At 42.8% G+C, this 27,945-nt stretch overlaps 1 protein-coding gene across 4 annotated transcripts in view; it reads right to left on the reverse strand.

The window, feature by feature from the left end:
* The window catches only part of bmpr1aa (bone morphogenetic protein receptor, type IAa), a 320,584-nt gene that overhangs the window by 54,485 nt on the left and 238,154 nt on the right, over positions 1–27,945 (reverse strand). For all 4 annotated transcript variants that reach the window (XM_072491833.1, XM_072491830.1, XM_072491831.1 and 1 more), the window contains 2 exons: positions 19,367–19,505; positions 17,695–17,797 (listed from right to left, as the gene is read on the reverse strand). In XM_072491833.1, coding sequence (XP_072347934.1) covers positions 17,695–17,797; positions 19,367–19,505 — 242 coding nt within the window. The remainder of the gene's footprint in view (positions 1–17,694; positions 17,798–19,366; positions 19,506–27,945) is intronic.

A 27,945-nucleotide genomic window follows, 5' to 3' on the forward strand; every position in this document is an offset into this window, starting at 1 on the left:
TCAACCGGGCCAAGGCGGTGTTGCACCGGAAAGGAGAGAGATTCGGAATGCTGCAGCCAGTGCGATTGTGGGTCACATACCAGGATCAGCACCATTATTTCGAAGCGCCTGAAGAGGCGTGGACCTTTATTCAAACCGAAAAGTTGGACTCAAACTGAGGGTTTGTGAGGGTGGGGGGGGATGTTTGATGTTTGTTGTATATAGGGTGTTAATCACGTGCAGGAAATGTTACATGGGCTGGGGGAGAGAGGGGGATGGCGATGGGGGAAAAGAGACAAGGCTGTGACAGGAGCTGCGCCAGAGGGGGCGGGGTAGGCTTAGGAAAGCGCGGGGTTTTTTCCCGCGCTAGGGAAGAAAGGCGGGAGGGGGAATGGAGGAACGCCCACTGATTGGGAGATTCCCACACGGGAGGTCAAGGGGACGGCGGGGGAAGCCGGGGTCAGCAGACTTACGGGAGTGATATGGGGGGAGCAACTTGTCCCACCCGCCTTCATGTTAAATTCAACCTTATATGTTTCATGAAAGTACTAAATATAGGTAAAATATTTTGAATGCCTAAATATGATCTTAAGCTTCATATTTCTTGATCTTTATTCCAAAGCATTGACAAACTAACCCCTCTTCGAAAAGAATCTAGTTCCCTGGCCTCCACATCTAGAAACTGCAGCCCACTCAAACCAGATTGCCCATTTTCTTGAGTTGATAATAGTGAGGCAATGTCAAAGAGTTCAACTGCTGACTGGGCAAACAGCTCAACAGCGCTTCTTTCAATATACAATTGCAAGTAGTTAGATTAGATGCAGCAAAAGCACCTATCCTTGAGCAAAATGATTCTGGTGTTGCAAGGTGACCATATATAGAATATAGGAACATTGAATATACATGAATCCAGTGCTAAATGTCGAGAAACCCCTTGGTTACAGGACTAAGTGCAATGAGCAGCCAGCTGAAATTTGATGGCAACTGAATGGAATCTACCTCCACTCCTAATAAAATTGAACCATGTACTTTCCCCCTCAATCTTGCTAGCCTTGTTGGTTATTTAGAGAGCAGCTTGTATCATTCGTAAAACAAAAACTGGGGCAGTAAAGGGGATTAGAACAATGATCGAGAATGTTCACTTTTGCTACTCATACTTGTGTAACAATGTGTTCAGTTCTATAAACTTAAAAAGCATACATTTTATTGGATGAATTTTATTTCAGACAGTAGGATATATTAATTTTTGAACAAAGGTATTTACAATAAAATTATCCTTTTCAGAAATTGTCATATGAACCAATTACACTTTTATTAAGACATTGTTTGAAATAAATAAGACCATAAGACTTAAGAGCAGAATTAGGCCACTCGGCCCATCGAGTCTGTTCCGCCATTCAATCATGGCTGATATTTTTCTCATCCCCGTTCTCCTGCCTTCTCCCCATAACCCCTGAGCCCCTTATTAATTAAGAATCTCCTATCTCTATCTTAAAGACACTCAGTGATTTGGCCTCCACAGCCTTCTGCGGCAAAGAGTTCCACAGATTCACCACCATCTGGCTGAAGAAATTCCTCCTCATCTCTGTTTTAAAGGATTGTCCCTTCAGTCTGAGATGGTGTCCTCTGGTTCTAGTTTTTCCTACTAGTGGAAACATCCTCTCCACTCTATCCAGGCCTCGCAGTATCCTGTAAGTTTCAATAAGAACCCCCCCTCATCTTTCTAAGCTCCAACGAGTTTTACACAGAGGATAGTGGGTGCCTGGAACTCGCTGCCGGAGGAGTTGGTGGAAGCAGGGACGATAGTGACGTTTAAGGGGCATCTTGACAAATAATGAATAGGATGGGAATAGAGGGATACGGATGCCGGAAGTGCAGAAGATTTTAGTTTACAGCATGGTCGGCACAGGCTTGGAGGGCTGAAGGGCCTGTTCCTGGGCTGTACTTTTCTTTGTTCTTTGAGTACAGACCCAAAGTCCTCAACCGTTCCTCATACGACAAGCTCTTCATTTCAGGGATCATTCTTGTGAACCTCCTCTGCTTGAATACATCTCCAGTAAAAACTGAAGATATTAAAAATGATCCATGAACATGCCATATATTCTTGAAATTTTTTGTACGAACAAAAAAAAAAGAGAAGGTCATTCAGCCCCTCGAGCCCTCTCCGCCATTCAATACAACAATGGTTGATCTGTTTGCATTTCGAATTCCACATTCCCACCTATCCACAATAACCGTTGATTCCCTTGCCTGACAAGAATCTTCCACCCACTGTCTAAAAAATTCAGTGACCCTGCTTCCACTGCCTTCTGAGGCTGAGTTCCAAAGTCGCGCAATCCTCAAGAGAAAATAATTATCTTCATCTCTGTCCTATAAAGGTAACCCCTGATTTTAAAACAGTGCCCCATAGTTCTGGACTCACCCACATTCTTCCCACGTCTACCTTGTCAAGACTGTTCAGGACTTTACATACTTTAAACAAGTGAGGTCAAAGGAAACGTTGAGGATCGAGAACAAGTCGGAGTCAACAGTATAATTGTATGAAGCAAAGTAAAAAATATGTAGACCCAAGAAAGATGCTGGCTACATCTCTACTGATCAGCAACATGGGAATAAGAACTTCTGTATTTAATGGATTGGACAATACTCCATTTTCAATGTACTGTACAGGTACACTGGAACTCTATAAAAGTATTTTCATTCAATGACAAAAGAAAATTTGTTCAGTAAATAACAATTCGCGATTAAAATCCAGTACATTTGGCAAAATTGCAAGACAGGTGAATGTATAGAATTTTATGGCTTTGTTACATCATTTTAAATCAGTAATGAAAGGCTAATTTGAACTTTGTTACATCCTAGTTATGCAACTAAGTAAATAGTCAGCAACCAATTACTTTATGCTACCTCCTAATGATTCTTTAATTCTTACATATAAGAGTCCGTAAATATACACACTATTGAACAAACTCGTGTACTGTCTTTAATGGCTTTGCCACTGTTAGTAAGTTATATAGTGGAGACATAGGGATAACATTTCCACAAGGTTCTCACGCTCTCGGCCATAACTTCAAAACACTCAAAACAGATCAGTGGGAACTCCAAAGAATGTGAACAGCTGTTTTGGTGATAACTCTCTCCTTTTCATGGTTCTCCTTTATTTATTGTTCACCCTTTTGAGGAGAACAAGATTATGTTCATCAGTTGGGGTGTTTGATAAGGTTCTGGTGGGTATGTAGGTGATTGCTAAGTCTCAGCAGTCCGATCTACACCCAGAAGGTTTTGCTGCGAATAGGTCAAGATACTGTAGGTGATTGAGTTTTGGATGAATTGGACGAATGCTGGCATGGTATTTCCTCTCCTGGCATTTTCTCTCTGTCTCTAATATGTGCTTTCTTCCAAAGGAGGCTGCATCGTTTATTTGATCACTTTGGATGCAACGTTGCTAGAATCCATAGAATCCCTACAGTGCAGAAGGAAGCATAGAGTCTGCACCAACCCTCCGAAAGAGCACCCTACCTAGGCCCACTCCCCCACCTGATCTCCATAACACCCCATCTCACCTAACCTGCACATCTTTGAACATTAAGGGGCAATTTAGCATGGCCAATCCACCTAACCTGCACATCCTGGGTGAGCTTCCCAGGACTCCTAAGCAAAGCCTTCAGAGTGTCCTTGCAGCGCTTCCTTAACACACCCCAGAATCAAGCTCTCCATAGAAAATTCAATTTGGTCAGCAAGTGTCAAACATTCTGGCTACACAACAAGCTCAACTCAGTTGTGACAGTCTCAATGTGATGTGCATGCTTGGAATGTCAGTGTCTAGTATTTTGTCCTGTTATATATTCATCCCAAGTTTCTGAACCAGCTCAAAAGAAAGTGGTTGAACTCCTTGGCATGATGCAAGTACACAGTCCAAGCCTTGCATGTGTAGGGCAAGTGGGTAGGACTATTGCTATTTAGTGTTTCCATTTTGTAGGCAGACTTATTCCTCATTGTTCCCAGACTGATATTTGATAGCTGCCAAAGGTTACACCTGCTTTAGCAATTCTTGCATGAGTCTTGTCATCGATATAGACAGCTCAAGAATATGCTGCCCTGATAAGTGAAGGTGGTCCACTGCGGACAGGTTCTGATCATGGTCTGAAGCCTTGGGCTTGAGATAGAGCTTTCCTAGAGTTGGCTAGTACATTACTTCAGTTTTTTTCATGCTAATCATTAGGCAAACGCTGTGGCATACATTGCAAAACAAGTCCATGCTAAAATTGTAGCCACTGTATGCTAGTGTATTGACAATATGCAGCCATGATAGAGGCAATGTTTCCCCTTGTGGGGCAATCTAGAATGAGAAGTCCTTGTTTTAGGATTGTAGCCACCTGAGTTGGCCACTTCCCGACTTAAAATGGAGAACCGCAAAGGCTGAAGGGAAATTTAGCCGACACAGGCAGAAACTAGCAAGTTTACTGTGTATTAGACTCTGCAGAAGCCCAGACAGCATCGATACAAGCAGCCATCTGCATAGTACTGTAGCAGCCATCTACATCGTAATGAGCGATCCCCGGGAACAATCAAAACATTTTAAGGTAAACAAAGCCAAGCCAGACTCCTTGGCGCCAGCAGGAGCCAACACAAAAGAGGTTAACGGACACTTAAAGACTGCCCAACGATCAGGGAACTGCTCCAGCATTGGAGAAATCGAACCAAGTGTTTGGAACAAAGTCCAATCACTTGAAACCAGGTATGGGGTCCGCCCCGAAGGGTGGGAAGCCCCTGGGGACTATAAAGTAAAGCCCCCAAGTTCAAATTGTTCTTCTTGACAGGATCACTCAGCACCGCGAAGCAACCCGAGAGTGAACTGTCCGGTGGTCTCCAAGAAAGTAAGTCTCAAGTTAACGCTCGCTACGAGATAGGCGCTCCTAGCTACCAGTCCATTCCAGCTTTTGAATCTCACAGACTCAGAACCCGAACGAAAGGCCATTTGTCCCCTGACCTGGTGGGCCAGTTCGAAGCCAAGTATAGGCCTGTTAGTATAGAAATAGCCTAGAAAGTAAGAGTTTATGCATGAGTAGCGATTTACTGTGTATAATAAATGTGTATTGATTTGAATCTTACTAATTGGTGTGTTGAGTTATTGATCATTACTTGAACGTTAACCTCGTGGCGGTATCATAAAGATACCTGGCGACTCTAGAGCAAAGGTTATAAAACAGAGCCAATTGAACCAACCAAAAGTTAGCAACAGGATAAGGGGTAGCAGATTTAAAACAGAGATGTGGAGAGAGGAATCTGTGGTATTCACTCCCCCAGAGTGGCTTAAAGCCAGGGCATTGAGTAAATTTGAGATAGACAGATCTTTAATTAGTAATGGATTGAAGGGTAATGGAGAATTGGCAGAAACGGATCGGAATGGATGGGCCACTTTGCATCTTGGGCGACGTTCTATGTATCAGGTGATTTCAGACTGTCATATGGAGAGTAAAGCTGATGTAAATTTGAGGCTGCTTGACGCTAATGGGTCTTTGTCTACTGGGATTGGCACTGCCCAAATCAATTTCACGTAGTAAGTCCTGCATGCAGAGAAGACCTTCATCCCATGAGCCTGACTCCCACAGATGAAAGAGTTGCATCGGACCTGCTGCTCCACGTTTAAAAGAACAAAAACATATGGGTCCAACATGAGGAGAAAAAAATGGATTATTGTTGCCTGGTTTCCACTGTAATGTTGTGCAGGTAATGAGGAGAAGCGAATTGAGTAAAGTTATATGAAAGTATTTATTCAAAAGAACTCCATATTTTAGAAAGATGTGATGAGCATGGTGATTTTAATAAAATATACATTACAGTCTGTTATTGTTTTGACTTCCTGTAGGGTTATTTCAGGGTTTCATCCGCAAATGGCAGAAGGTTTGGGAACCAGAGGACACCTGTTTAAGGTGAATGGCAAAATAAGCGAAGGCTTTATGTGGAAAATCTTTCTTTTAAACACAGGCAATAGTTATTATCTAAAATGCACTGCCTGGGAGTGTGATGGAGGCAGACTCAATCATGACATTGAAAAGGGAATTGGATAGTTATCTGAAGAGAAAACCGCAGGGCTATGGGGAAAAGGTAGGGGAGTGGGACTAGCTAAACTGCTCCTGCAGAGGAGTCGGGACAGGCAAGATGGTCTAATGATCTCCTCCTTTGCTGTAATCTGTTGTATTGTGAGAGCAATTCATTCACAGTAAGTGCCTTTAAAAATGAATTGGAAAAAGATTGCACAAAAAGTGCACACAATTCATAGAATTTATGGTGCAGAAGGATACCATTCGGCCCATTGAATTTGCACCGGCCCTTGTAAAGAACAAACCACTTAAGCCCTCACTTCCACCCTAGCCCAGTAAACCCACCTACCCTTTTTTTTTACACTAAGGGCAATTTAGCATGCCAATCCACCTAACCTGCACATCTTTGGACTGTGGGAGGAAACGGGAGCACCCAGAGGAAACCCACGCAGACACAGGGAGAACGTGCAGACTCCGCACAGACAGTGACAGTGAACTGAACCTAGGACCCTGGAGCTGTGAACCAGCAGTACTAACTACTGTGCTACCATGCCACCCTTAATCACCAGGGTAATTGCCATTTCTCTGAATGATACAAAGTTTGAGGTTCAAACCTTTATACACAACTTGCAAAGAGTCTATACAGACAGGACCCTCCTAATTTAAACCCCAATTGGATGCAGTACCAGGTTAATGAAATATTAGAGTGTATTTCAGGTAACATTAAGAAGCCCTACAGAAAACCAGCACTTTAAAATATATATTTCCTCTCAACATTTAAGCATTTAGACGAGCCCTTGAAACACCACAGCATACAAGGTTACAGTCCAAGTGCTGGAAAATGGGATTAGAATAGATAGGTGCTTGAAGGCTGGCGCAGAAACAATGGGCTGAAGGGCCTCTTGCTGTGCTGTAAAACTCTAGGCGTATAAGCAACTTCTCTTTAGCTTGGTACCTGGAACTGATTACGCTCTATGAAACACAGAGTACTGAGTTTTGAAACTGACAACACTTGTTTTTGAAAGTGAGTCATTAAGGCGGAAAAGTATTCCATTCCTATTAATCAGATCCCTTGATGAGGAAGAAAAATCAAAAAAATATAAACAAGAAAAAAATGATTCTGGAACTTGTTCCACGGCTAAGCTGTGGACAGGTATCACACTGCCTGAGGGGAATATCAATGTTTTTTTAAAAAGAGTTTATCACCAAGAGAGGTTGCTGAAGTACAGCATGTAAAGTCATGCCCTTAATTGGGGAAAAAAATAATCGGATACTCTAAATTTATTTAAAAAAAGATATGGACAGCAGGGTTTTGGACAAGGCCAAGTCCATGGAGGATGCGAGGTGGGAAACTGGCCAGGAACTCACCGGAACAGTTGAATCTGGAGACAACAGAAGTATAGATGAACTGAGATGGGCAGAATCAGGTGATGTTCCAGTGGTGGAAGTAGGCAGTCATGTAGCAGAAACGGGGGTCAAAAATTCTCATCGCTGGGTCAAACAATAGTGAAGAGTCTAGGTTCAGCCTTATCACAGTTGGCAGTGGGGAAGTAATCTGGGTTGCTTTTATTTGTCCCAATAATGTTGCAGGACAATATCAGCACATCAACTGGTTAATTGATGCTGCTTATGATTGAAAGGTTCCTGTCACTGCAAACCCGATTTGAAGTAACCGAACAAACAGAAGCATGTTGGTGGGCAAGTAGTGCGATGACTAAATTTTGTGGTGTCTCAATTTTGAAAATTCCTGCACACCTTGCTTAGTCACTGGAGTTGTGCAATCAAGTCACTCAAAGAAAGTCATCAGAAACTTTGGAGTGCTGGGATTAAAATTATAGCTTCTTGCTGGAGTGTTTAAACAAGTCAGCAGTAGAGGAAATAATTTTTAGATGGTTAATGTGACCATAATATTTTAATTGAAGACCAAGTAGTCTATCCTTGGGGTATACAAACTACTGCCTAACAAATGCAGGTCACAATCTCTAACTTGTCTGCTCCATGAAGCCTGAGCAATTCAATCCCATTTGAACTGGTATTACTCATTCTGCTAGTTTCCCCATTTAGGATTTCTCATTCCTGAGGTTCAGCAGTTTTTTTTCTCAGCTCTTTTCTGTTGTTAGCTCTGTATCTGAACCCTTACATCTTTTAAAACACACATGCAAATTAATGGGTACATTTATTGGAATATTTTATGCTCTGCAAGGCTTCTTAATGGATAGCCGAGTGGCCACAAAGATAACGGTTTTGGGCATTATTTGCCTATCTAATAAAAAGCAAATCATCCACCCGAGTAACCACGATGGTCTTCAAGTTCCATTCTCTCGGTTAATTAAAGGAAATAAACTGTACATATAAGAAAATAACAAATGAAAACTAATAAGACGCATCATTCCAATGACACAAGGAGACAAGTTTTTTGCTGAGGTATTAATGAAAAACTAGAGATACCAGAGTTCCTTCACTGAGCATTCCAACCTCGTGCTGGAAAGGTGCAACAAATATAGCTATTAGTGTGATAAAAGCAAATTACTGCGAATGCTGGAATCTGAAACCAAAGAGAAAATGCTGGAAAATCTCAGCAGGTCTGGCAGCATCTGTAGGGAGAGAAAGGAGCTAATGTTTCGAGTCCAGATGACCTTTTGTCAAAGCTATAAGACGGAGAAAGTGGGAAATATTTATACTGGGAGTGAGAATGGAAGATGATTCATAGCCACAGAAACCCAGGAAAACCATGGGGAAAGAGTGAAAAGTTGTGAAAGGCCAAACAGCAGAGAAACTAACATCAGAGAGTAAACTGTGACAGATGTAGATGTGGGGGGGGGGGGGGGGGAAGCAAAGGGGAGAAAGGGTAAGGAAAGGTGGATAAGATGGGGGTGGGGGTTAAATATATATAAAGAAAATGGTGACTATGGGTGATTCCTGATACCTTTTGTCATTTGTTTATGTGAACATGCAGGCTGCTGTTTGGGGGTTTGGTGGGAGGATGGGGTCGTTGTTATTGATATGGGGATTAATATATTTGTTACTGATTATTGTTTATTGTTAGTGGGTGCAAATTTGGGAGAAAATGTGAAAAAGGAGAATAAAAATATTTTTTTAAAAAGAAGACTTTGCAATAGAGAAAAGAAGCCAGGGGTTAACTTTGCATTCCAGGATCATCATGGAGTAGGAGAGGAGACAGAGAATAGGGGATAATTGGACCAGGGCATGTAGATATATTTCAGTCCCATTTTACTTGATGAATTCTGTTTTTATTATATATTTCTGTTATGTATTCACGGTTCTCATTCATAATGGAAATTGCCTGTATAAATGCTGTAATTATATCCTCTTATGAAATGAAAAAAAAAAAAATATATATATATATATATATATATAAAGAAAGACAAGAGAGCGAGCAATGGTAAATGACAGTTAAAAGTAAATGGGATGAGAACAAATGGGTCGAGGTGGGGTAGAGCTAATCATCTGAAGTTGTTGAATTCGATGTTGAGACCGGAAGGCTGTAGCGTACCTAACCGGAAGATGAGATGTTGTTCCTACAGTTTGTGTTGATCTTCACTGGAACATTGCAGCAGGCCAAGGACAGACATGTGGGCATGAGAGCAGGGTTTTGTGTTAAAATGGCAAACAACGGGAAGGTCAGGGTCCTGAATGCGCACATACCGAAGGTGCTCAGAAAAGTGATCACCCAGTCTGCGTTTGGGGTCTCCGGTATAGAGGAGACCACATTGGGAGCAGCAAATGCAATAGACCAGATTGAAAGAGGTGCAAGTGAAACACTGCTTAACCTGGAATGAGTATTTTGGGCTAGGGGTATTAAGCATGGAAGAGGTAAAGGGGCAGGAATTACACCTTCTGCGATTGCAGAGGAAGATGTCATGGGTGATGGGAGAGGTGTTGGGTATGGTGGAGGAGTGGACTAGATTATCTCTGAGGGAACGGTCTCTGCGGAATGCTGACAGAGGGAGTGAAGGGAAGATGTGTTTGGTGGTGGCATCACGCTGGAGTTGGTGAAAATGGCAGAGGATTATGCTTTGCATACGGAGGCTGGTGGGGTGAAATGTGAGAACGCAGGGGACTCTATCCTTGTTCTGGGTGGGAGGGGATTAGTAGGGTTAGAAGACAGCTTACAAACTACATGTAAAAAGATAGTGTACCATTCAGCTGTATAGGGTGCAAATGAACACAGGTTTCTGTGAGTGGAAGATCCAACACAATGATGATAATATTAGAAGAGCTGGGGATGGTGCTGTTGTAATAAGACCATGTGAGGGAAGAGACAGTACAGTACGATGATCAAATTTATGATTTATATTAAGGCAATTAAATGTTTTGAAACGTGGTTACGGTTATTATTTAAGCAAACATAACAGATTGTGCATAGAGGGATCCTTCAAGAGCAAATGAGATAAATGATTAACCAGTCTCTTTTAGGGGCTGTTGTCTAAAAGACTGATGTTGATCACATTTGTACAAGTCTACTCTTTGTCAAATAGTAATATGGGTTATTGCACCTGAACAGGCAGACTGGAGCCTCAGTTTATCTTCGCAGAGACAGCACCTCCAATGATAAAGCACTTCCTCAGTACTACACTGAAGTTGTGCTGTTCAGTATATAGCGGTGTGGTACTCAGAGTGATGTACAACATCAGAGGGAACATTATATGACTGTATAATGCACAGAATTAGACGGAAAGCAGATGGTTACGGGTGCATAAACTGAGGGGGCCTCGAATGATGCAAAATCCCAATGTTTATAATATTCAAAGGACAGCTGAGTGTGTCCAATATGAAATTCCTTAGCATGTAGCTGATTAGCTCAGATATTGGAAAGTGTACTTTCAGGGCAAATTTCATATTGTAGGAGATTGGACAATATAACCAGATTTCCTTTTAAATAGCATTTATTTTAAAGAATATTTAATATATGCCAGCTGTGCACGTAGCCTATGTGGGGTACTTTTCAGTGGGCACTGTTAATTGTAATGCTGTTTTCCTGGAGTGCAACGTGGACAGAATCTCCTTTCCGAATGAGGATTACGTGGCATCTTGTTTAAAAGTAAAGTTCACAACTTTTGAGATTAGAATGCTAAAGCCACTGCTCTGAGCATGAGCTGAAGCAAGATTATAAACTTATTACAGGTATATTAAATAGGAATGCAAGAGTCATGCAGAAATCCATGCTACATGGCTGCAAAACACAAAGGTTATGGCAGAGCAGGAAGCCATTCAGTCAATTGTATCTCTGCCAGTCAAAAACAGCTATCCAGCCGAATTCCACACTTTGACCTCTCTGCTAAGGGGAATAGTTCCTTCCTTTCCTTTCTATTCTATCCAATGACATTGCTGCCAGTCACTAACTCGTCCATTTTCCTCCAAATGTGCATATTTCCTGTCCCTCAGTATCTTTTCCAAAAGCTTCCCCACCATTGATGACAGGCTCACCGGCCTATAATTTGCTTGATTATCCCAGTTTCCTTTCTTAAACAAGGAAACAACATTGGCTATTCTCCCGTCCTCTGGGACCTCGCCAGTGGTCAAAGAGGACGTGAAGATATCTGTTAAGGCCCCAGCTATTTCTCCCCTTGCCTCCTTGCCTGGGATAGATCTCATCCGGCCCCGGGACTTGTCTACCGTAATGCAATTTAGGATACTCAACGCTTCCTCCTTTGATTTTATATCTTCTCAGGAGCGTTCACACACCTATCCCTGACCTCAACATCCGTCATGTCCTTTTTCCTGGTGTATACCGTTACAAAGTACTCTGAGAATTTCATCCACTTCCTGTGGTTCCACGCAAAACGTCCCTCCATTGCCCTTGAGTGGTCTACTCTTTCTCTTGTTACCCTCTTGCTCCTAATATATGCATAAAAAGCCTTGGGATTCTCCTTGACCATGCTTGCTAAAGACATTTCATGGCCCCTTTTAGCCCTCCCAATTCCAAATTTAAGTTCCTTCCTACTTTCACTATACTCCTCAAGGACTTTTGTCAGTTTTTAGATGCCTAGACCTGGCGTATGCTTCCTTTTTCCTTTTGACTAAGCCTTACAATGGATTGGGCTTTTTCTGTTTTTTATGGATGGAACATGCCATGACAATTTCCATATTGTGCAGTGTTTGTGCTGCGCTGTAACAGTTTGGCTAGGGATGTGGCTAGTTCTGAAGCACGTCTTCATTATTACCGTGTCGTCACAATTTCTTGCTATTATGTGGAGTGAATCAAATTGGCTGAAAACTGCCATCTGCCAATTTCAGGAACTAAGCTAAATCCAAGGTATTAAGAAAAGTCTCCAGTATATTTCCCATTCCAAAGCGCTATTAATTAAATTCAAAAACCTCAACACAGTACCCAGGCAAGGAACTATTTGGCAGGCTGATAGATGTTTATTGCTCATAGAATTTACAGTGCAGAAGGAGGCCATTCGGCCCATCGTGTCTGCACCAGCCCTTACAAAGAGCACCCTACTCAAGCCCACGTCTCTACTCTATCCCCGTAACCGAGTAACCCTCACTTAACCTTTTTGGACACGAAGGGCAATTTAGCAAGGCCAATCCACCTAACCCTCACATCTTTGGACTGTGGGAGGAAACCGGAGCACCCAGAGGAAACCCACGCAGACACGGGGAGAACGTGCAAGCTCCGCACAGACAGTGATCCAAGCCTGGAATCGAATCTGGAGCTGTGAAGCAACCACTATGCTACCGTTCTGCCCGAACCAACTGTCTAGCTCACTGAGCTAAACCAGCATTGTTAGGAAATGGTGATAAAATGAAAAAAAACAAGAAATCCAATAATTGGGAACGTGGTCTGGTGGTTCTAAGTTTAACGGAGAGCCATCTATTTTTAAATGGAAATTGCAGTAAAGACAGGTTGGCAGGGTTGGTGGAACTAGGGTTTTGAAATGCTGATTAGCCTAGCAATACTGTAACTGGATGTTTACCTAAGGCAAGTTGGTAACAATGGAGAATAGAGTGCCAAAAGTTAAAGCAAATACAATAAAGTAAAAGTTCAAAAGAGAAAACGCGGCGAATTTCATACTTACAATCTAAGAGGCAAACTCACCTAACAAAAGTAATTTAGAGTGACTTCTGAGAAGGTTAGTTCAGTTTGGGAAGATTAAAGGCAAAACCAGTACATCAAATGCAAGTTCACCCTGTGCAAGGAGCTGTTTTGAGACTGCAGCCCACAGCAAGAAGCTGTGTCAACTCCCAACATGCTGTGCCTGGAAAAAGCCTGTTTAACAAACCAGTTGTCTCCATCCTAAATTGGAAGCAACCCTAAAAGATATAGGTGCCTAGTGTGGTAACTGTTGCTGGTTCTTGCTTATAGTTTTAAAAACTATGGGATGTTGCTTGGGAAGGTTTAACTCTGAGGTTAGGAAAAGCGAGGGATTTGGAACTGGGAAGATTTAAAGATACTGTGTATCGCCTTTAATTTAAGGGTGTTTTTTTAGTTGATTTTCTTGTTGCGCGTTTTACTGTTTAATAAACATTTTGAGACATCCTTCACTAATCCTCACATTATACCCAAAGTACAGTTGAGAGCAGGCATACCAAGTTTCCTTTCTGGGATTTTGAATAACCAGTGTTTATCAGCTGTGCCCTTATCATTCAAACCTTGCATATCTATTAATGATTTCAAAGTGGATAACTTCATTAGCACTTGGAACAGATTTATCTTCCTCATCAATGCCACAGCGAAATATACAATGTTCATACAGTTATAAATAGCTTTCTGAAAATCAAGTTCAAAGATTTCATTCTACTTAGCAAATCAAAAACAAAAAACTTTAAATATGAAACAGTATATTAGAAGTATAATTAAGCAGTAAGGAATGCTACCTGCACAGTACCTGGGAATAGAATTTTGTTTTTATTAGAGTTTGACTAGATCGCCTAAGGGCAAAGCATTTTGCTTGATCAGCACTCCCTCCACCAGCATAGTGGCAGCATGCGTAACATCCACAAGATGCATTGCAGCAGCTCATCAAGATTCCTTCCACAGCATCTTATAAACCCACAACCTCTACCACCTAGAAGGACAAAGTTAGCAGGAGAACGGGAATAACACTATCAGAAAAGTTTCCTAAGTTACACACCATCATGACTTGTAAATATATCATCGCCAGTTCACTGTCGCTGGGTCAAAATCCTGGCACCTAATAAGCATTGTGGGTGTACCGATACCACATGGAAAGCAGCGGTTCAAGGCGGCAGCTTATCACCAACAAGATATGGGAAATATATGCTGGCCTTGCAGGTGGAACTCACATTCCATGAACAAATAAAAGAAAGGAAATTACACAAAAGGATTCTCCTATTCTAGTAGAAAACTTTAATTTTTCATCCCAGTTTTCATCTGCGATTGGAATAGTTAGTTCAGAGGGCAGCATGGTGGTGCAGTGGTTAGCACTGCTGCCTCATGGTGCCGGGAACCTGGGTTCGATCCCGGCCCTGTATGGAATTTGCACATTCTCCCCCTGTCTGCACGGGTCTCACACCTACAGCCCAAAAAGATGTGTAGGGTAGGTGGATTTGGTAGTCTAAACTGCCCCTTAATTGGAAAAAAAGAATTGGGTGCTCTAAATTTACAAAAAAGGTAGTTAGTTCAGTAAATAGCAATTCATTGGGAGATACGTTCTGTACTTCTGCACAGGATTGAAATCTTAATGTGGATGAGCTTAAAATTAGTTTCCCAAAGTTTCAGAAAGGTGCTGCAAGCATCAGGTTGTAAACAATTGTGCTGTAAACCTCTAAGATAAAAGTGAGTTGCGGTCAATAATAGCTAATCAGCATGTATGACTCTTCTTCAAGAGCTCTGAAGAGTCGTACGGACTTGAAACATTAGTTCTGTTTCTCTCTCCAACAGATGCTGCCATTCCTGAGTTTTTCCTGAATTTTCTGTTTACATTTCAGATTTCCAGCATCTGCAGTATTTTGCTTTTATTATAACTAACCAGTAGCTCTATCTGGTTGAAAGGTTAATGTGATTCACGTTGCCATTGAAAAGAGGGCAGAGGAAGACATGTTTGAAATCAGGTTACAAGCTCTCCATAAAAAATGATTCTCACAGCAGTTCTGTATTGTCCATAGAAAGAAAGATTTGGCTTTGTAAGCTACCACAGCCAGATATAGGAGAAAGACCGTCTCTAGTAGAAGAGATGCACTCTGCAGCCATCCAAACATTCTGGGAGATTTGTCTGGACATGGCGAAAGGGAGGATGAATCATCTGAACAGACTTAACTGCTGATGGTGGATTTATGGAATTCTCTAAAAATTGTGGAAAGCGCTAGGAGACAATCACTCAAAGTTGCTAATCGACAAAACGGGGAATGGAAACTCATTGGAAGCTGGGAACAACTGTGGATTGCTGTTTAAAGGACTGCGAGTCCCTGGAGAGTGAAATGGGCGTTAAATATACAAGGAGAATGTCATTTTCTGTAGGCTACAGTGACAATTTGTCTGCTAAAGTGTGTTTAGTCATAGTATTTTTAGTCATTTGTTGTAGTAAAGGTTTTAAAATGTGAACTCGTTCAGCTAATGACCGGAACTGCAAATCCCTTTTCAAAAGTTATTGGAGATCATAATGGTGGTGAATTGCCTTAAGAACTGAGACATTGGCAGGCTATCTCAGAGTGGTGGTGAAGAGTCAACAACATTGCTGAAGGTCTGGAGTCACAAAAAGGCCAGAATGGATAAGGATGGCAGATTTTCTTCCTGAAAGGACATTAGCAATCCAGATGTATTTTTACGACAATCTTGTAATTATATACTCACCGTTACTGATACTAGCTTGCTATTTCAGATTTATTTAGCTAACTGAATTTAAATTCCCCAGCTGCTGCGGTGGAATTTGAACTCATGTCTCCAGATCATTTTCCAGGTTTCTAGTAATGTAACTACTGTGCTACCATACTTAATCGTAAGCATCCGCCTGCATTAATGGGTTGGTAAATTTATTATACTCGCATGCCAAAATACAAAAGATTGATTATAAATTTGGGGAGAAGTTTGAGGTGACAAAAATAGATTAGTCCAATATTGTGGATAATGTGTAGACAACTGGTTGAACGATAATTGGAAATAAAAACAGGAAATGCTGGAAATACTCAGCAGATTTGACAGTATCTGTGGAGACAGCAGAGATAACATTTGGTGACCTTTTGATGAATAACGTATGCTTTTCAATTAGAAATACAGTGAAAGGTAAAAAGTGACTTAAGCAGAATGGTTAACAATAAAAAGACTAAATTATGATCTGCCACAGGTTAAACTAACTCGATACAAACATGCTCGCTCTCTAAAATATGGCACAGGTGGAACACTTTCAATCTCGTATTAACTTAAAAGGCAAATTGAAAACAAATAGACCTACAAATCTATTTTCTTGCAGATATACAATTGAGTTATCAAAGAACTATACCACATACAAGCTTGTGCTGATGTGGCAAGTAACATTATGCCTCAAAAGTGTTTGGCAATGACCATTTCCTACAAGTTTGAAAACCACTTTCCCTTGATGTCCAATGGCATTATCAATGCTGAATCATCCACCATTATCATCCTGAGGTTACCACAGAAGCTCAACAGGATGAGCCACATACATGCTGTGGCTACAACAGTAGGTCAGAGGCTGGGTATTTGGCAATGAGTGATTCACCTCTTGACTCCCCAAAGCAGTTCTGCCATCTACAAACGGGATGGAATACTCCCCATTGCCTGGATGATTCCATCTTCAACAGCATTTATGAAGCTCAAGGCCACCAAAGACAAAGCTCATTTGATTTGCACCCCATTCATCATCTTAAGCATTCACTTGCTCTACCACTGGTGTGTACTATTTGCAGCAACGTGCCAAGGATGCTTCAAACAGCACATCCCAGCCTGTGACCTCTTTTACCTAGAAGAATAAGGGCTGCAGGTGCATGGGACCACTAACACTTGTGAGTTCCCTCCAAGATTTTTTAAAATAAATTTAGAGTACCCAATTATTTTTTTTTTCCAATTAAGGGGCACTTTAGCGTGGCCAATCCACCTACCCTGCACATCTTTGGGTTGTGGGGGTGAAACCAACGCAGACACGGGGAGAATGTGCAAACTCCACATGGACAGTGACCCAGGGCCGGGATTTGAACTCGGGTCCTCAGCGCCATAGTCCCAGTGCTAACCACTGTGCCATGTGCCGCCCTTTCCTCCAAGTTACACACCAGCCTGACATGGAAATGTATCGCCATTCCTTCACCACTGCTGGGTCAAAATCCAGGAACTTCCTACCTTTCAGTGCTGTGGATATTAATTAGATAGTCATTTGCGCTGCCCTAACTCCAGGGCTAAGGGCCAAGCAGTGCAAAACAGGATTAGTGAAGTCAGATCTTTGTTGACCAACATGGACAAATAGGCTGAATGGCCTCCTTCTGTGCTGTAAATGTTTATGAATCTAAATTTCACCAGTGGACTGCAGTGGTTTAAGAAGGTGGCTTACTATCACCTTGCCAAGGACAATTGGGGACAAAAAATAATTATTGGCCTCCTCAGCAATGCCTAAATCACATGAACAAGTAAGAAAAGCATAGCTATTCATCTTATCCAAAATTGAAGTGGAAAAGTGTTCGATAGTATAATATAACATTAGAGATCAAAATCCTTTCTTTATAACGTTGGTCTCACCTTGCACTGGAAATCTGCTCCTTCTAATCTCATGCAGCCAGAGCCATGAGTAATTTCCCCATTTTCATCCTCTTCGATGATAGCAAAACAGTTTCCATTTGTTCTGCAATATAAAATGTGAGATATTAGTCAAGATGATTGACAGAGCTAGGAAACCCTGGCTGGTAGTGCAGGAAGGGAGTATTTTAAGAGGGTCTGCGACAAGAAAACAAACGTGTACAAAGATCCATAATGCAGGGCAGAAAACCTCTCCAGCATGTGGAGAGTGCGATCCACTGAAGAATTTAGGGTGGAATTTTATGGATCCCCACTGGCATGTTTGAAGGTAGGTGTGTGTGTGTGTGTGTGTGTGTGTGTGTGTGAGAGAGATGAGTAAAATGTAGTCCGTGAGCTGTGTGCTGGCTACCTACCCATCCCTGACTTTGGGGGAGGGGGAGCTGCCAATTGATGGCCACTTAAGTGCCTTATCTCACCCCACCACTATTTTGCTTACACTTAAAATAATAAATGTAATTTTACATTACTAAAATGAAACTCATTGCCACTTTCATCTAATACTGGAAACCCTTGCTCTAAAGGGGCATAAACTGGCCCGTGACAATAGAAATATTCAACACCACTTATCGAAGTTGAGGTAGCAGTACATTTTCAGTTCAGTAAAAGTTGTGCCAAAGAAGGGGGATGGGGTGAAGACAAAAAGGAATGCGAGGTACGAGTAGGAGCCGCAACTGCCGATCTGATGGCAAGCTAAGGCCCAAACCAAATTGTAAATAAATGTATTAGGGCAGCATGGTAGAACAATGGATAGCACTGTGGCTTCACGGCACCAAGGTCCCATTCTCTGCTGGGTCACTGTCTGTGTGGAGTTTGCACGTTCTCCCAGTGTCTGCGTGGGTTTCCCTCGAGTGCTCCGGTTTCCTCCCACAGTCCAAAGACGTGCAGGTTAGGTGGACTGGCCATGATAAATTGCCCTTAGTGACCAAAAAGGTTAGGAGGGGTTATTGGGTTACGGAGATAGGGTAGAAGTTGAGGGCTTAAGTGTATCGGTGCAGACTCGAAGGGCCGAATGGCCTCCTTCTGCACTGTATGTTCTCTGTTTGTAAATGAGTGCCTCGGCCATATTGGGGAATGTAAAATATATATGCCGGTTAAAGTTGAGTCATGGTCACAGTTGTTATGAAGATGCTCGCTTGTAAATATACGTGTTGGTTTTTGTACTTTCCCCCCTGATAATGTATAATTTGTTTGTTTGATGTAAAATATGAAAACTTAATAAAAAGCATTTCCCCCCAAAAAATGTTGTGCCAAAGAAACCACAGACCAGCCATTGAAATGTGTGGCTACCAGAATCTACTGTGAGATAAAAGCATAATTGCTCCACTTTTCTTTCCACTTGATTAACACTGCATAGCCTTTCACGACTCTTGAAGCAAGACGTTTCAACTTATATTTCTAAATGTGTAAGTAATGGGCTTTGTGGTGGAGGACAGTAACATTTTTATGTGCCCTAGCTAAACATCAATAATGATACAAAAAAGGTGAAAACTCTGAAAGGAACAATGCACAATGCTCATGACAAAATCATCTTTCTTATTGTTTTGCTTACAGCTTTACATGTGAAAACTGATCATGTGCTTTTCACCCACAGGTAATTGCCAGTGCAGTAACTTACTTGCATGTATTATTTGCTTCATCAGTTGCACAGTGACCAGAGCAGTAACAATGAAGCCGTGGCTCTGCATCTTCAGGTGCTACTGTAGCGCCATTTGCCTTCATGCCTGTTCCCATAAGCATGCTGTCAGGATTTTGACCTTTTACATGGGAAAGAATCAAAATGGTTATTAGGAGAGTATAATATTGTAAAGGTTAAATCAATTAATATAGCTTATACACTTATATTTACAGCATCTCACCTCCACCTCGCCATGCTTCGCCTTCATTCAGGAATGTAGCTCACAAAGTCTTCCCTGTTGCTACACATGCAAGTTTCATGAGGACATTTTCCCTCTATTAAAGGTGCCAAATAATGGATGCTGTTGTTTTTGTTCACCAAAAGGCTCAATGCTATTTACATCTTGTGCAACACTACCACTTACAACATAGGCTCAAGTACTGGTGGTCACCAACAAAGAAAAAAGAAAAGTACAGCACATGAACAGGCCCTTCGGCCCTCCAAGCCTGCGCCGACCATGCTGCCCGTCTAAACTAAAATCTTCTACACTTCCGGGGTCCGTATCCCTCTATTCCCATCCTATTCATGTATTTGTCAAGATGCCCCTTAAACATCACTATCGTCCCTGCTTCCACCACCTCCACCAGCAGCGAGTTCCAGGCACCCACTACTCTGTGTAAAAAAAAAAAAACTTGCCTCGTACATCTCCTCTAAACCTTGCCCCTCGCACCTTAAACTTATGCCCCCTAGTAATTGACACCTCTACCCTGGGAAAAGTCTCTGACTATCCACTCTGTCTATGCCCCTCATAATTTTGTAGACCTCTATCAGGTCGCCCCTCAACCTCCTTTGTTCCAGTGAGGACAAACCAAGTTTATTCAACCAGTTGCGCAGTATCTTGGTTATGAAGTTAAGGTAGCTTACAAGGAGCTTGATGGATAACATCAAACTGTACAGGTTGATGTGATATTTTCCTATAATGCATTGGTATCAATACACTAAATAAGACACCGGTAGCAACTAGACTAATAAGTGGGTGATAGTCGAGGGGTGTTTCCCAGAATGGCAACTTCTGTCCAGTGGGGTCTGCAGGGATCAATGTCGGGACCCTTGCGGGTCATATAAATGATTTAGAAATGAATGTTGGAGGGTTGATCAGCAAGTTCGCAGATGATACGAAAATTGATGGAGTGACAAATAGTGAGTAGGATAGCCTTAGATGACAGGAGGATATAGATGGGCAGGTCAGATGGGCTGATCAGTGGCAAATAGAATTCAATCCGGAGAAGTGTGAGGATGCACTTGAGCAGGACAAACAAGGTAAGGGAATACATGATGAACGGCAGGACCCTGGGAAGCACTGGGGATCAGAGGGACCTTGGTGTGCATGTGCACCAGTCCCTGAAGGTAACAGGGTAGGTGGATACGGAGGTTAAGAAGGCATATAATAACTTGCCTTTAGTAGCTGCGGCATGGAGTTTAAGAGAAGGGAGATTATGTTGGAACTGTATAAAATGTTGTTTAGGTCACAGCTGGAGTACTGTGTGCAGTTCTGGAATCCACATTATAGGAGGGATGTGATAGCACTAGAAAGTGCAGAGGCGATTTACCAGGATATTGCCTGGGCTGAGAGTTTTCGTTATGAAGAAACACTCTTACTCAGCTTGCAGATATTAGCTGCAACTTTTGTGATGCGCTTGTTGATTTCAGCGTCAAGTTACAGATTGCTGGTAATTGTGGTTCCTAGATATGTGAAGTTATCAAAAGCCTCCGACGTCACTTTGTCATGCTGATAGATGGTGGGGTGATAACATCCTGTACCATGACATTTGTCTTCCTGAAAGGTCTTCCTGGTGGCCAAACCAAACTCTTTACAGGCGTGTGAGAGTCTGCCTATTTGTTGCTGCAGATGTTCTTCGGTATGGAACGTTCGTGCAGCATCATCAGCTTAGAGTAGTGTTCTTCAAAGTCAGGGGCGCGACCCTCGGGTGTCGGGGGGGGTCGCAGAGTCGTTGTCCGCAGTGCTCCCGATCGCGCAAATCCCCGCGCAGCAGCCGGCTTTTCATAACACCGGCTGCATGCGGCCACGAACATGTTAAAAAATTTTTTTGCCTGCATTGAACATGCGCGCACGATGATCGGGCACGCATGTGCAGTGCGGCCGCTGTTTTTTTTAAACGGTTGCAGCTTTTTGTTTTACAAGTTCTATAGTGGTTTTTATTCATTTATTTTATTCATTTAATTTTTATTTTTTTCATTTATGTTATTCATTTTATTTTTTTTACAAGTTCGGGGGGTTTTTATTTGATAAAATTTTACAGGAAAAAAATTCAGAACTTTGGACAGATGGCGACTCCATACTTTCCGACACCAGAAGGCTTCACCTTCATCCAACAGGTTCCATTGGAGGAGCGTGTACGAGGGCCCAAGGGACCCCAAACCATTTCCTCCATTTTTGTCAGCAGCAAACAAGGCAAGAGAAAATGGTGGGTCGTGAAGGCCGGCTGGCGTGGGTCGCGAAGGTCGGCCTAGTTGGGTCCCGAAGGTTGGCCGGTTGGTAAAAATGGGTCCCCGGAAAAAAAGTTTGAAGAACACTGGCTGAGAGCAACGCTCTGATGAGAACTTGGCACACCTTTACCTTAGACCTTAGGTAAGCAAGGCTGAACAATTTTTTGACAGTTATGGTTTGTAAGTAGACACCCTTAGAGATGACCTGAAGGCAAATGACAGCGGCAAAGAGAAGAATATGCCACACACTGTTCCGGTGCCAGAAGAAAGCCGTTTGATTTCACTGCCCTTTTTCGGCATCACAGGATTCTGATGTTAGCCGATCCTGCTTATCATGTTGTCACAGAAAAGAGATCACATTGAGCAGCTAATCGGAAGCCAATTTTTCTTCAGCAGCTAACACAGACTGCGTCTGCTCACATGGTTGAATGCCTTGGTGAGATCAACCAATATATAGTGGTCTCCTTTGTTCACGGCATTTCTCTTTGAGCTGCAGGATTGTAAAGATCATATCAATTATAAATCTTCCAGTTCTGAAACCACACTGGGATTCGTAGCAGATGCATTCAGCCAGGATCTACTGTCTGACAAGGGCCATTTTGACAAATATTTTCCTCACAATGCTCTACAGTTGTTGCGATCGCTGCAGTGGCCCTTATTCTTGCAGCGTGTCACAATTTTTGCATCACGCATGTTCAGGGGCACTGCTTCATCCCTCCAACAGAGACAGAGAGGCCTGTGCATATGCTGGAGTGTCAGTTCCTGTGCTTGATGAATTCAGGCAGTATAGCATCAGTACCCGGCACAAGCAAATCAATAGCTTTGCTAAGCTACTCCATATGTGTTCAATATTCAGCTCTGCTATGTCAGCCAGATTTTCCATGAAATGAAAATCGCTTATTGTCACAAGTAGGCTTCAATGAAGTTACTGTGAAAAGCCCCTAGTCGCCACATTCCGGCGCCTGTTCGGGGAGGCTGGTACGGGCATTGAACCGTGCTGCTGGCCTGACTTAGTCTGCTTTAAAAAAAAACACGATTTAGCCCAGTGTAATAAACCAGCCTCTGTTGACTAGAGCACAGTGTTTTCCCTAGAATACTCAAGGTAGTGTTTCACCCATCTCTCCAGATGTTTATTGCAGCCTTACTACTCCTGCTTTTGTTTTCAATCGAACAATTTTTTTTTGCCGATTGAACCCTTCATTCATGCCACGAGCATTCTCTGTGTTGAAGGACCTCTGAACACTACGTCAAAGTTGCAACCAGTCATCATAGGTGCAACGCCGAGCAAGTCTGTCAGATTTTACTTCAAGCAGCTCTTTGTGTACTCAGAGACTTCTAGCTCCGATATCTCTTGTGATTAATGAGAGTGGACTGCTTGGGTTTAATGACAAGTTCATCAAAATTATGTTTCTACAAATATATAAAACAAAAAAGAGTGGCTAAGGTAAATATTGGTCCTTTAGAGGATGAGAAGGGAAATTTAATAATGGGAGATGAGGAAATGGCTGAGGAACTGAACAGGTTTTTTGGGTCAGTCTTCACAGTGGAAGACACAAATAACATGCCAGTGACTGATAGAAATGAGGCTATGACAGCTGAAGACCTTGAGAGGATTGTTATCATTAAGGAGGTAGTGATGGGCAAGCTAATGGGGCTAAAGGTAGACAAGTCTCCTGGCCCTGATGGAATGCATCCCAGAGTGCTAAAAGAGATGGCTAGGGAAATTGCAAATGCACTAGTGATAATTTACCAAAATTCACTAGACTCTGGGGTGGTCCCGGCGGATTGGAAATTAGCAAACGTGACACCACTGTTTAAAAAAGGAGGTAGGCAGAAAGCGGGTAATTATAGGCCAGTGAGCTTAACTTTGTTAGTAGGGAAGATGCTGGAATCTATCGTCAAGGAAGAAATAGAGAGGCATCTGGATGGAAATTGTCCCATTGGGCATACGCAGCATGGGTTCATAAAGGGCAGGTCGTGCCTAACTAATTTAGTGGTATTTTTTGAGGACATTACCAGAGCGGTAGATAATGGGAGCCAATGGATGTGGTATATCTGGATTTCCAGAAAGCCTTTGACAAGATGTCACACAAAAGGTTGCTGCATAAGATAAAGATGCATGGCATTAAGGGTAAAGTAGTAGCATGGATAGAGGATTGGTTAATTAATAGAAAGCAAAGAGTGGGGATTAATGGGTGTTTCTCTGGTTGGCAATCAGTAGCTAGTGGTGTCCCTCAGGGATCAGTGTTGGGCCCACAATTTACATAGATGATTTGGAGTTGGGGACCAAGGGCAATGTGCCCAAGTTTGCAGATGACACTAAGATGAGTGGTAAAGCAAAAAGTGCAGAGGATACTGGAAGTCTGCAGGGGGATTTGGATAGGCTAAGTGAATGGGCTAGATTCTGGCAGATGGAATACAATGTTGACAAATGTGAGGTTATCCATTTTGGTAGGAATAACAGCAAAAGGGATTATTATTTAAATGATAAAATATTAAAACATGCTGCTGTGCAGAGAGACCTGGGTGTGCTAGTGCATGAGTCGCAAAAAGTTGGTTTTCAGGTGCAACAGGTGATTAAGAAGGCAAATGGAATTTTGTCCTTCATTGCTAGATGGATGGAGTTTAAGACGAGGGAGGTTATGCTGCAATTGTATAAGGTGTTAGTGAGGCCACACCTGAAGTAGTGTGTTCAGTTTTGGTCTCCTTACTTGAGAAAGGACGTACTGGCACTAGAGGGTGCGCAGAGGAGATTCACTAGGCTAATCCCAAAGCTGAAGGATTACGAGGAGAGGTCGAGTAGACTGGGACTGTACTCATTGGAATTTAGAAGGATGAGGGGGGATCTTATAGAAACATATAAAATTATGAAGGGAATAAAATAGGATAGATGCAGGCAGGTTGTTTCCACTGGCGGGTGAAAGCAGAACTAGGGGGCATAGCCTCAAAGTAAGAGGAAGTAGATTTAGGGCTGAATTTAGGAGGAACTTCTTCACCCAAAGGGTTGTGAATCTATGGAATTCCTTGCCCAGTGAAGCAGTAGAGGCTCCTTCTTTAAATATTTTAAAGATAAAGATATAGTTTTTTGAAGAATAAAGGGATTAAGGGTTATGGTGTTCGGGCCGGAAAGTGGAGCTGAGTCCACAAAAGATCAGCCATGATCTCATTGAATGGCGGAGCAGGCCCGAGGGGCCAGATGACCTACTCCTGCTCCTAGTACTTATGTTCTTATATTAGCCTCGAATTAGCCAGCATTTTTCCAGTCTTGCTTCCCATATGTTGAGAATATAAATGGTGCCACAAAGTGTGTTCCATTTCACTTCTGCACTGTATGTGGGAATGTCTGCGAGGGCCTATTCAATTAGGTTGAGGGACTGTCAGTTTTTATCTAGGTAGGCTGAATAGCTGATGTTGAAACGAGGATGGTATTTCTGCTTTTGAATGAAAAAGCTTCAACAATTGCATCATAACCCTGGTGCACATCAGGGAGTGATCCGCATCATAGTAGCACCTGAAACCACACCGGGATTCGTAGTAGATTCAGCCAGGATCTACATCTGACAAGGGCCATTTGGGCAATTATCTTCCCCACAATGCTCTACAGTTGTTGCGATCGGGCAGTACGGTAGCATAGTGGTTAGCACAATTGCTTCACAGCTCCAGGGTCCCAGGTTCGATTCCCGGCTTGGGTCACTGTCTGTCCGGAGTCTGCACGTTCTCCCCGTGTGCGCGTGGGTTTCCTCCGGGTGCTCTGGTTTCCTCCCATAGTCCAAAGATGTGCAGGTTAGGTGGATTGGCCATGCTAAATTGCCCTTAGTGTCCAAAATGCTCTTAGTGTTGGGTGGGGTTTCTGGGTTACGGGGATAGGGTGGGGGCGTGGGCTTGTGTAGGGTGCTCTTTCCAAGAGCTGGTGAAGACTCGATAGGCCGAATGGCCTCCTTCTGCACTGTAAATTCTATGATAGCCAGCACTCTGGTTAGATATTAGATTTAGATTTGTCACGTGCACTGAGGTACAGTGAGAAGTATTGTTCTGTGTACAGTCCAGGCAGATCGTCCCATGCATGAAAAAACATAAACAGACATCGGGTGAAGCACACGGAGTGTAGGGTTAACAAGAATAGAGAAGATCCATAGAGAGATCAGTTCAGTCCATAAGAGGGTTATTCAGGAGTCTGATAACGGGAACAAACGTTTTTTGAATCTGCGTATTCTCAGACTGTTGTATCTTCTGCCCAATGGAAGAGGTGGGGGAAAGAGGGAATAACCTGGGTGGGAGGGGTCTTTGATTATGCTGCCCACTTTCCCAATGCAGCAGGAGGTGTAGAGAGCCAAAGGATGGGAGGTGGGTTCATGTGATGTTTTCGACTCTGTAGTTTCTTACGGTCTTGGGCTAAGCAGTTGCCATACCAAGCTGTGATGCAGCCAGATAGGATGCTTTCTATGTGCATCTGTAAAAATTGCTAAGAGTCAATGTGAAGATGCTGAATTTCCTTAGTTTCCTGAAGAAGTATAGGCACTGTTGTGCTTTCTTGGTCGTAGCGTCAACGTGGGTGGACCAGGACAGATTGTTGGTGATGTGCACACGTAGGAATTTGAAGCTATCAACCATCTCCACCTCAGCACCATTGATGCAGACAGGGGTGTGTACAACACTTTGCTTCCTGAAGTAACGGTTTGCGTTGACATTGTTGTTCACAGTAATGTCTGGATGATGATCAGATCCAACTGGTGCCAATTCCCTCATCTTGGATTCTTCAGAACACCTTATGGCATGGTTTGTTCATTAAAGCAGCAAAGCTCAAGTAATATTTTTTCTGTTCTGATTTATCTTTCCCAGGCCATGATGTTGAGGCAGAAGGGCCATGCCTCATGGTTTGTGCCCACTCCCGTGCTGGAATCCCCCAGTACATAAAGATGTTCTGATTTTGGGATTCCGCTGATAGCAGTGTCACGCTCCTCTCAGAGCTGGTCTCTTACCTCTGGAGTGAAGAACAGCATTAAAGCATGAATATGCATCATGCTAACTGGCCTTGTTTGAGTTCATAAACAGATGGAGAAAACACGTTCTGAACAATTTGTGAGCTGTTCCATCATCGAAAGTAGCAAGCGCCAAACAGCAAAGCCTTCACCTCGCTCACACCTTTCCTCCAAAGGTTTGCCCTGCCAAATGAGCATGTAAAATGTTTTCCTTTCAGTGATTTGCTCTCCACGAGCCTGGTCCCTTGTAGGGCAGCATTGTCAATGTCCAGTCAGTCAAGTTCCATGTCAATCACAGCTGCTTTGCATGTATTCTCAACCAACTGAAAGTCGCTGTGAGGCATATGCACATGGTCCTGGCATTCCAGTTTGTTAATTGAGTTGGCAAAAGTTTCCTTACCATTTGTTTGTTGCCCTTAGAAAAAATGTTTTTTCTTTTACAGGATGTGGGCTTCACTGGCTGGGCCAGCATTTATTGCCCATCCTTAGTTGCCCTTGAGAAGGTGGTGCTGAGCTGCCTTCTTGAACTACTGCAGTCCCTGATGTGTAGGTGTATCCACAGTGCTGTTCGGGAGGGAGTTCCAGGATTTTGACCCAGCAACAGTGAAGGAACAGCGATTATATTTCCAAGTCAGGATGCCAAGTGACTTGGAAGGGAGCCTCCAGATGGTCGCGTTCCCATGTATCTGCTGCCATTGTCCTTCTAGATGGTAGTGGTCATGGGTTTGGAAGGTGCTGCAGTGCATCTTGTAGATGATACACACGGCTGGCACTGTTTGTTGGTGTGGAGGGAGTGAATGTTTGTGGAAGGGGTACCAATCAAGCGGGCTGCTTTGTCCTGGATGGTGTTGAGCTTCTTGAGTGTCGTTGGTGCGGCATCATTGAAGCAAGTGGAGAGTATTCCATTACACTCCTGACTTGTGCCTGCTGCAATCGATCCTGCTCACTTGTTGAGCTGAGATTCGAAGATCCAAGCACCCATCGAAGTAGATGGACTGTGGCGCATCAGCATCTAACTAATCATCAGATGACCAACTTGAGATGGTCGGTGGCAGACCAGTGGGACAAGATGCACCCTCAACTAGAAAAGAC

This window comes from Scyliorhinus torazame, chromosome 28 (genome assembly GCF_047496885.1).
Source record: "Scyliorhinus torazame isolate Kashiwa2021f chromosome 28, sScyTor2.1, whole genome shotgun sequence".
Classification (NCBI taxonomy): Eukaryota; Metazoa; Chordata; class Chondrichthyes; order Carcharhiniformes; family Scyliorhinidae; genus Scyliorhinus; species Scyliorhinus torazame.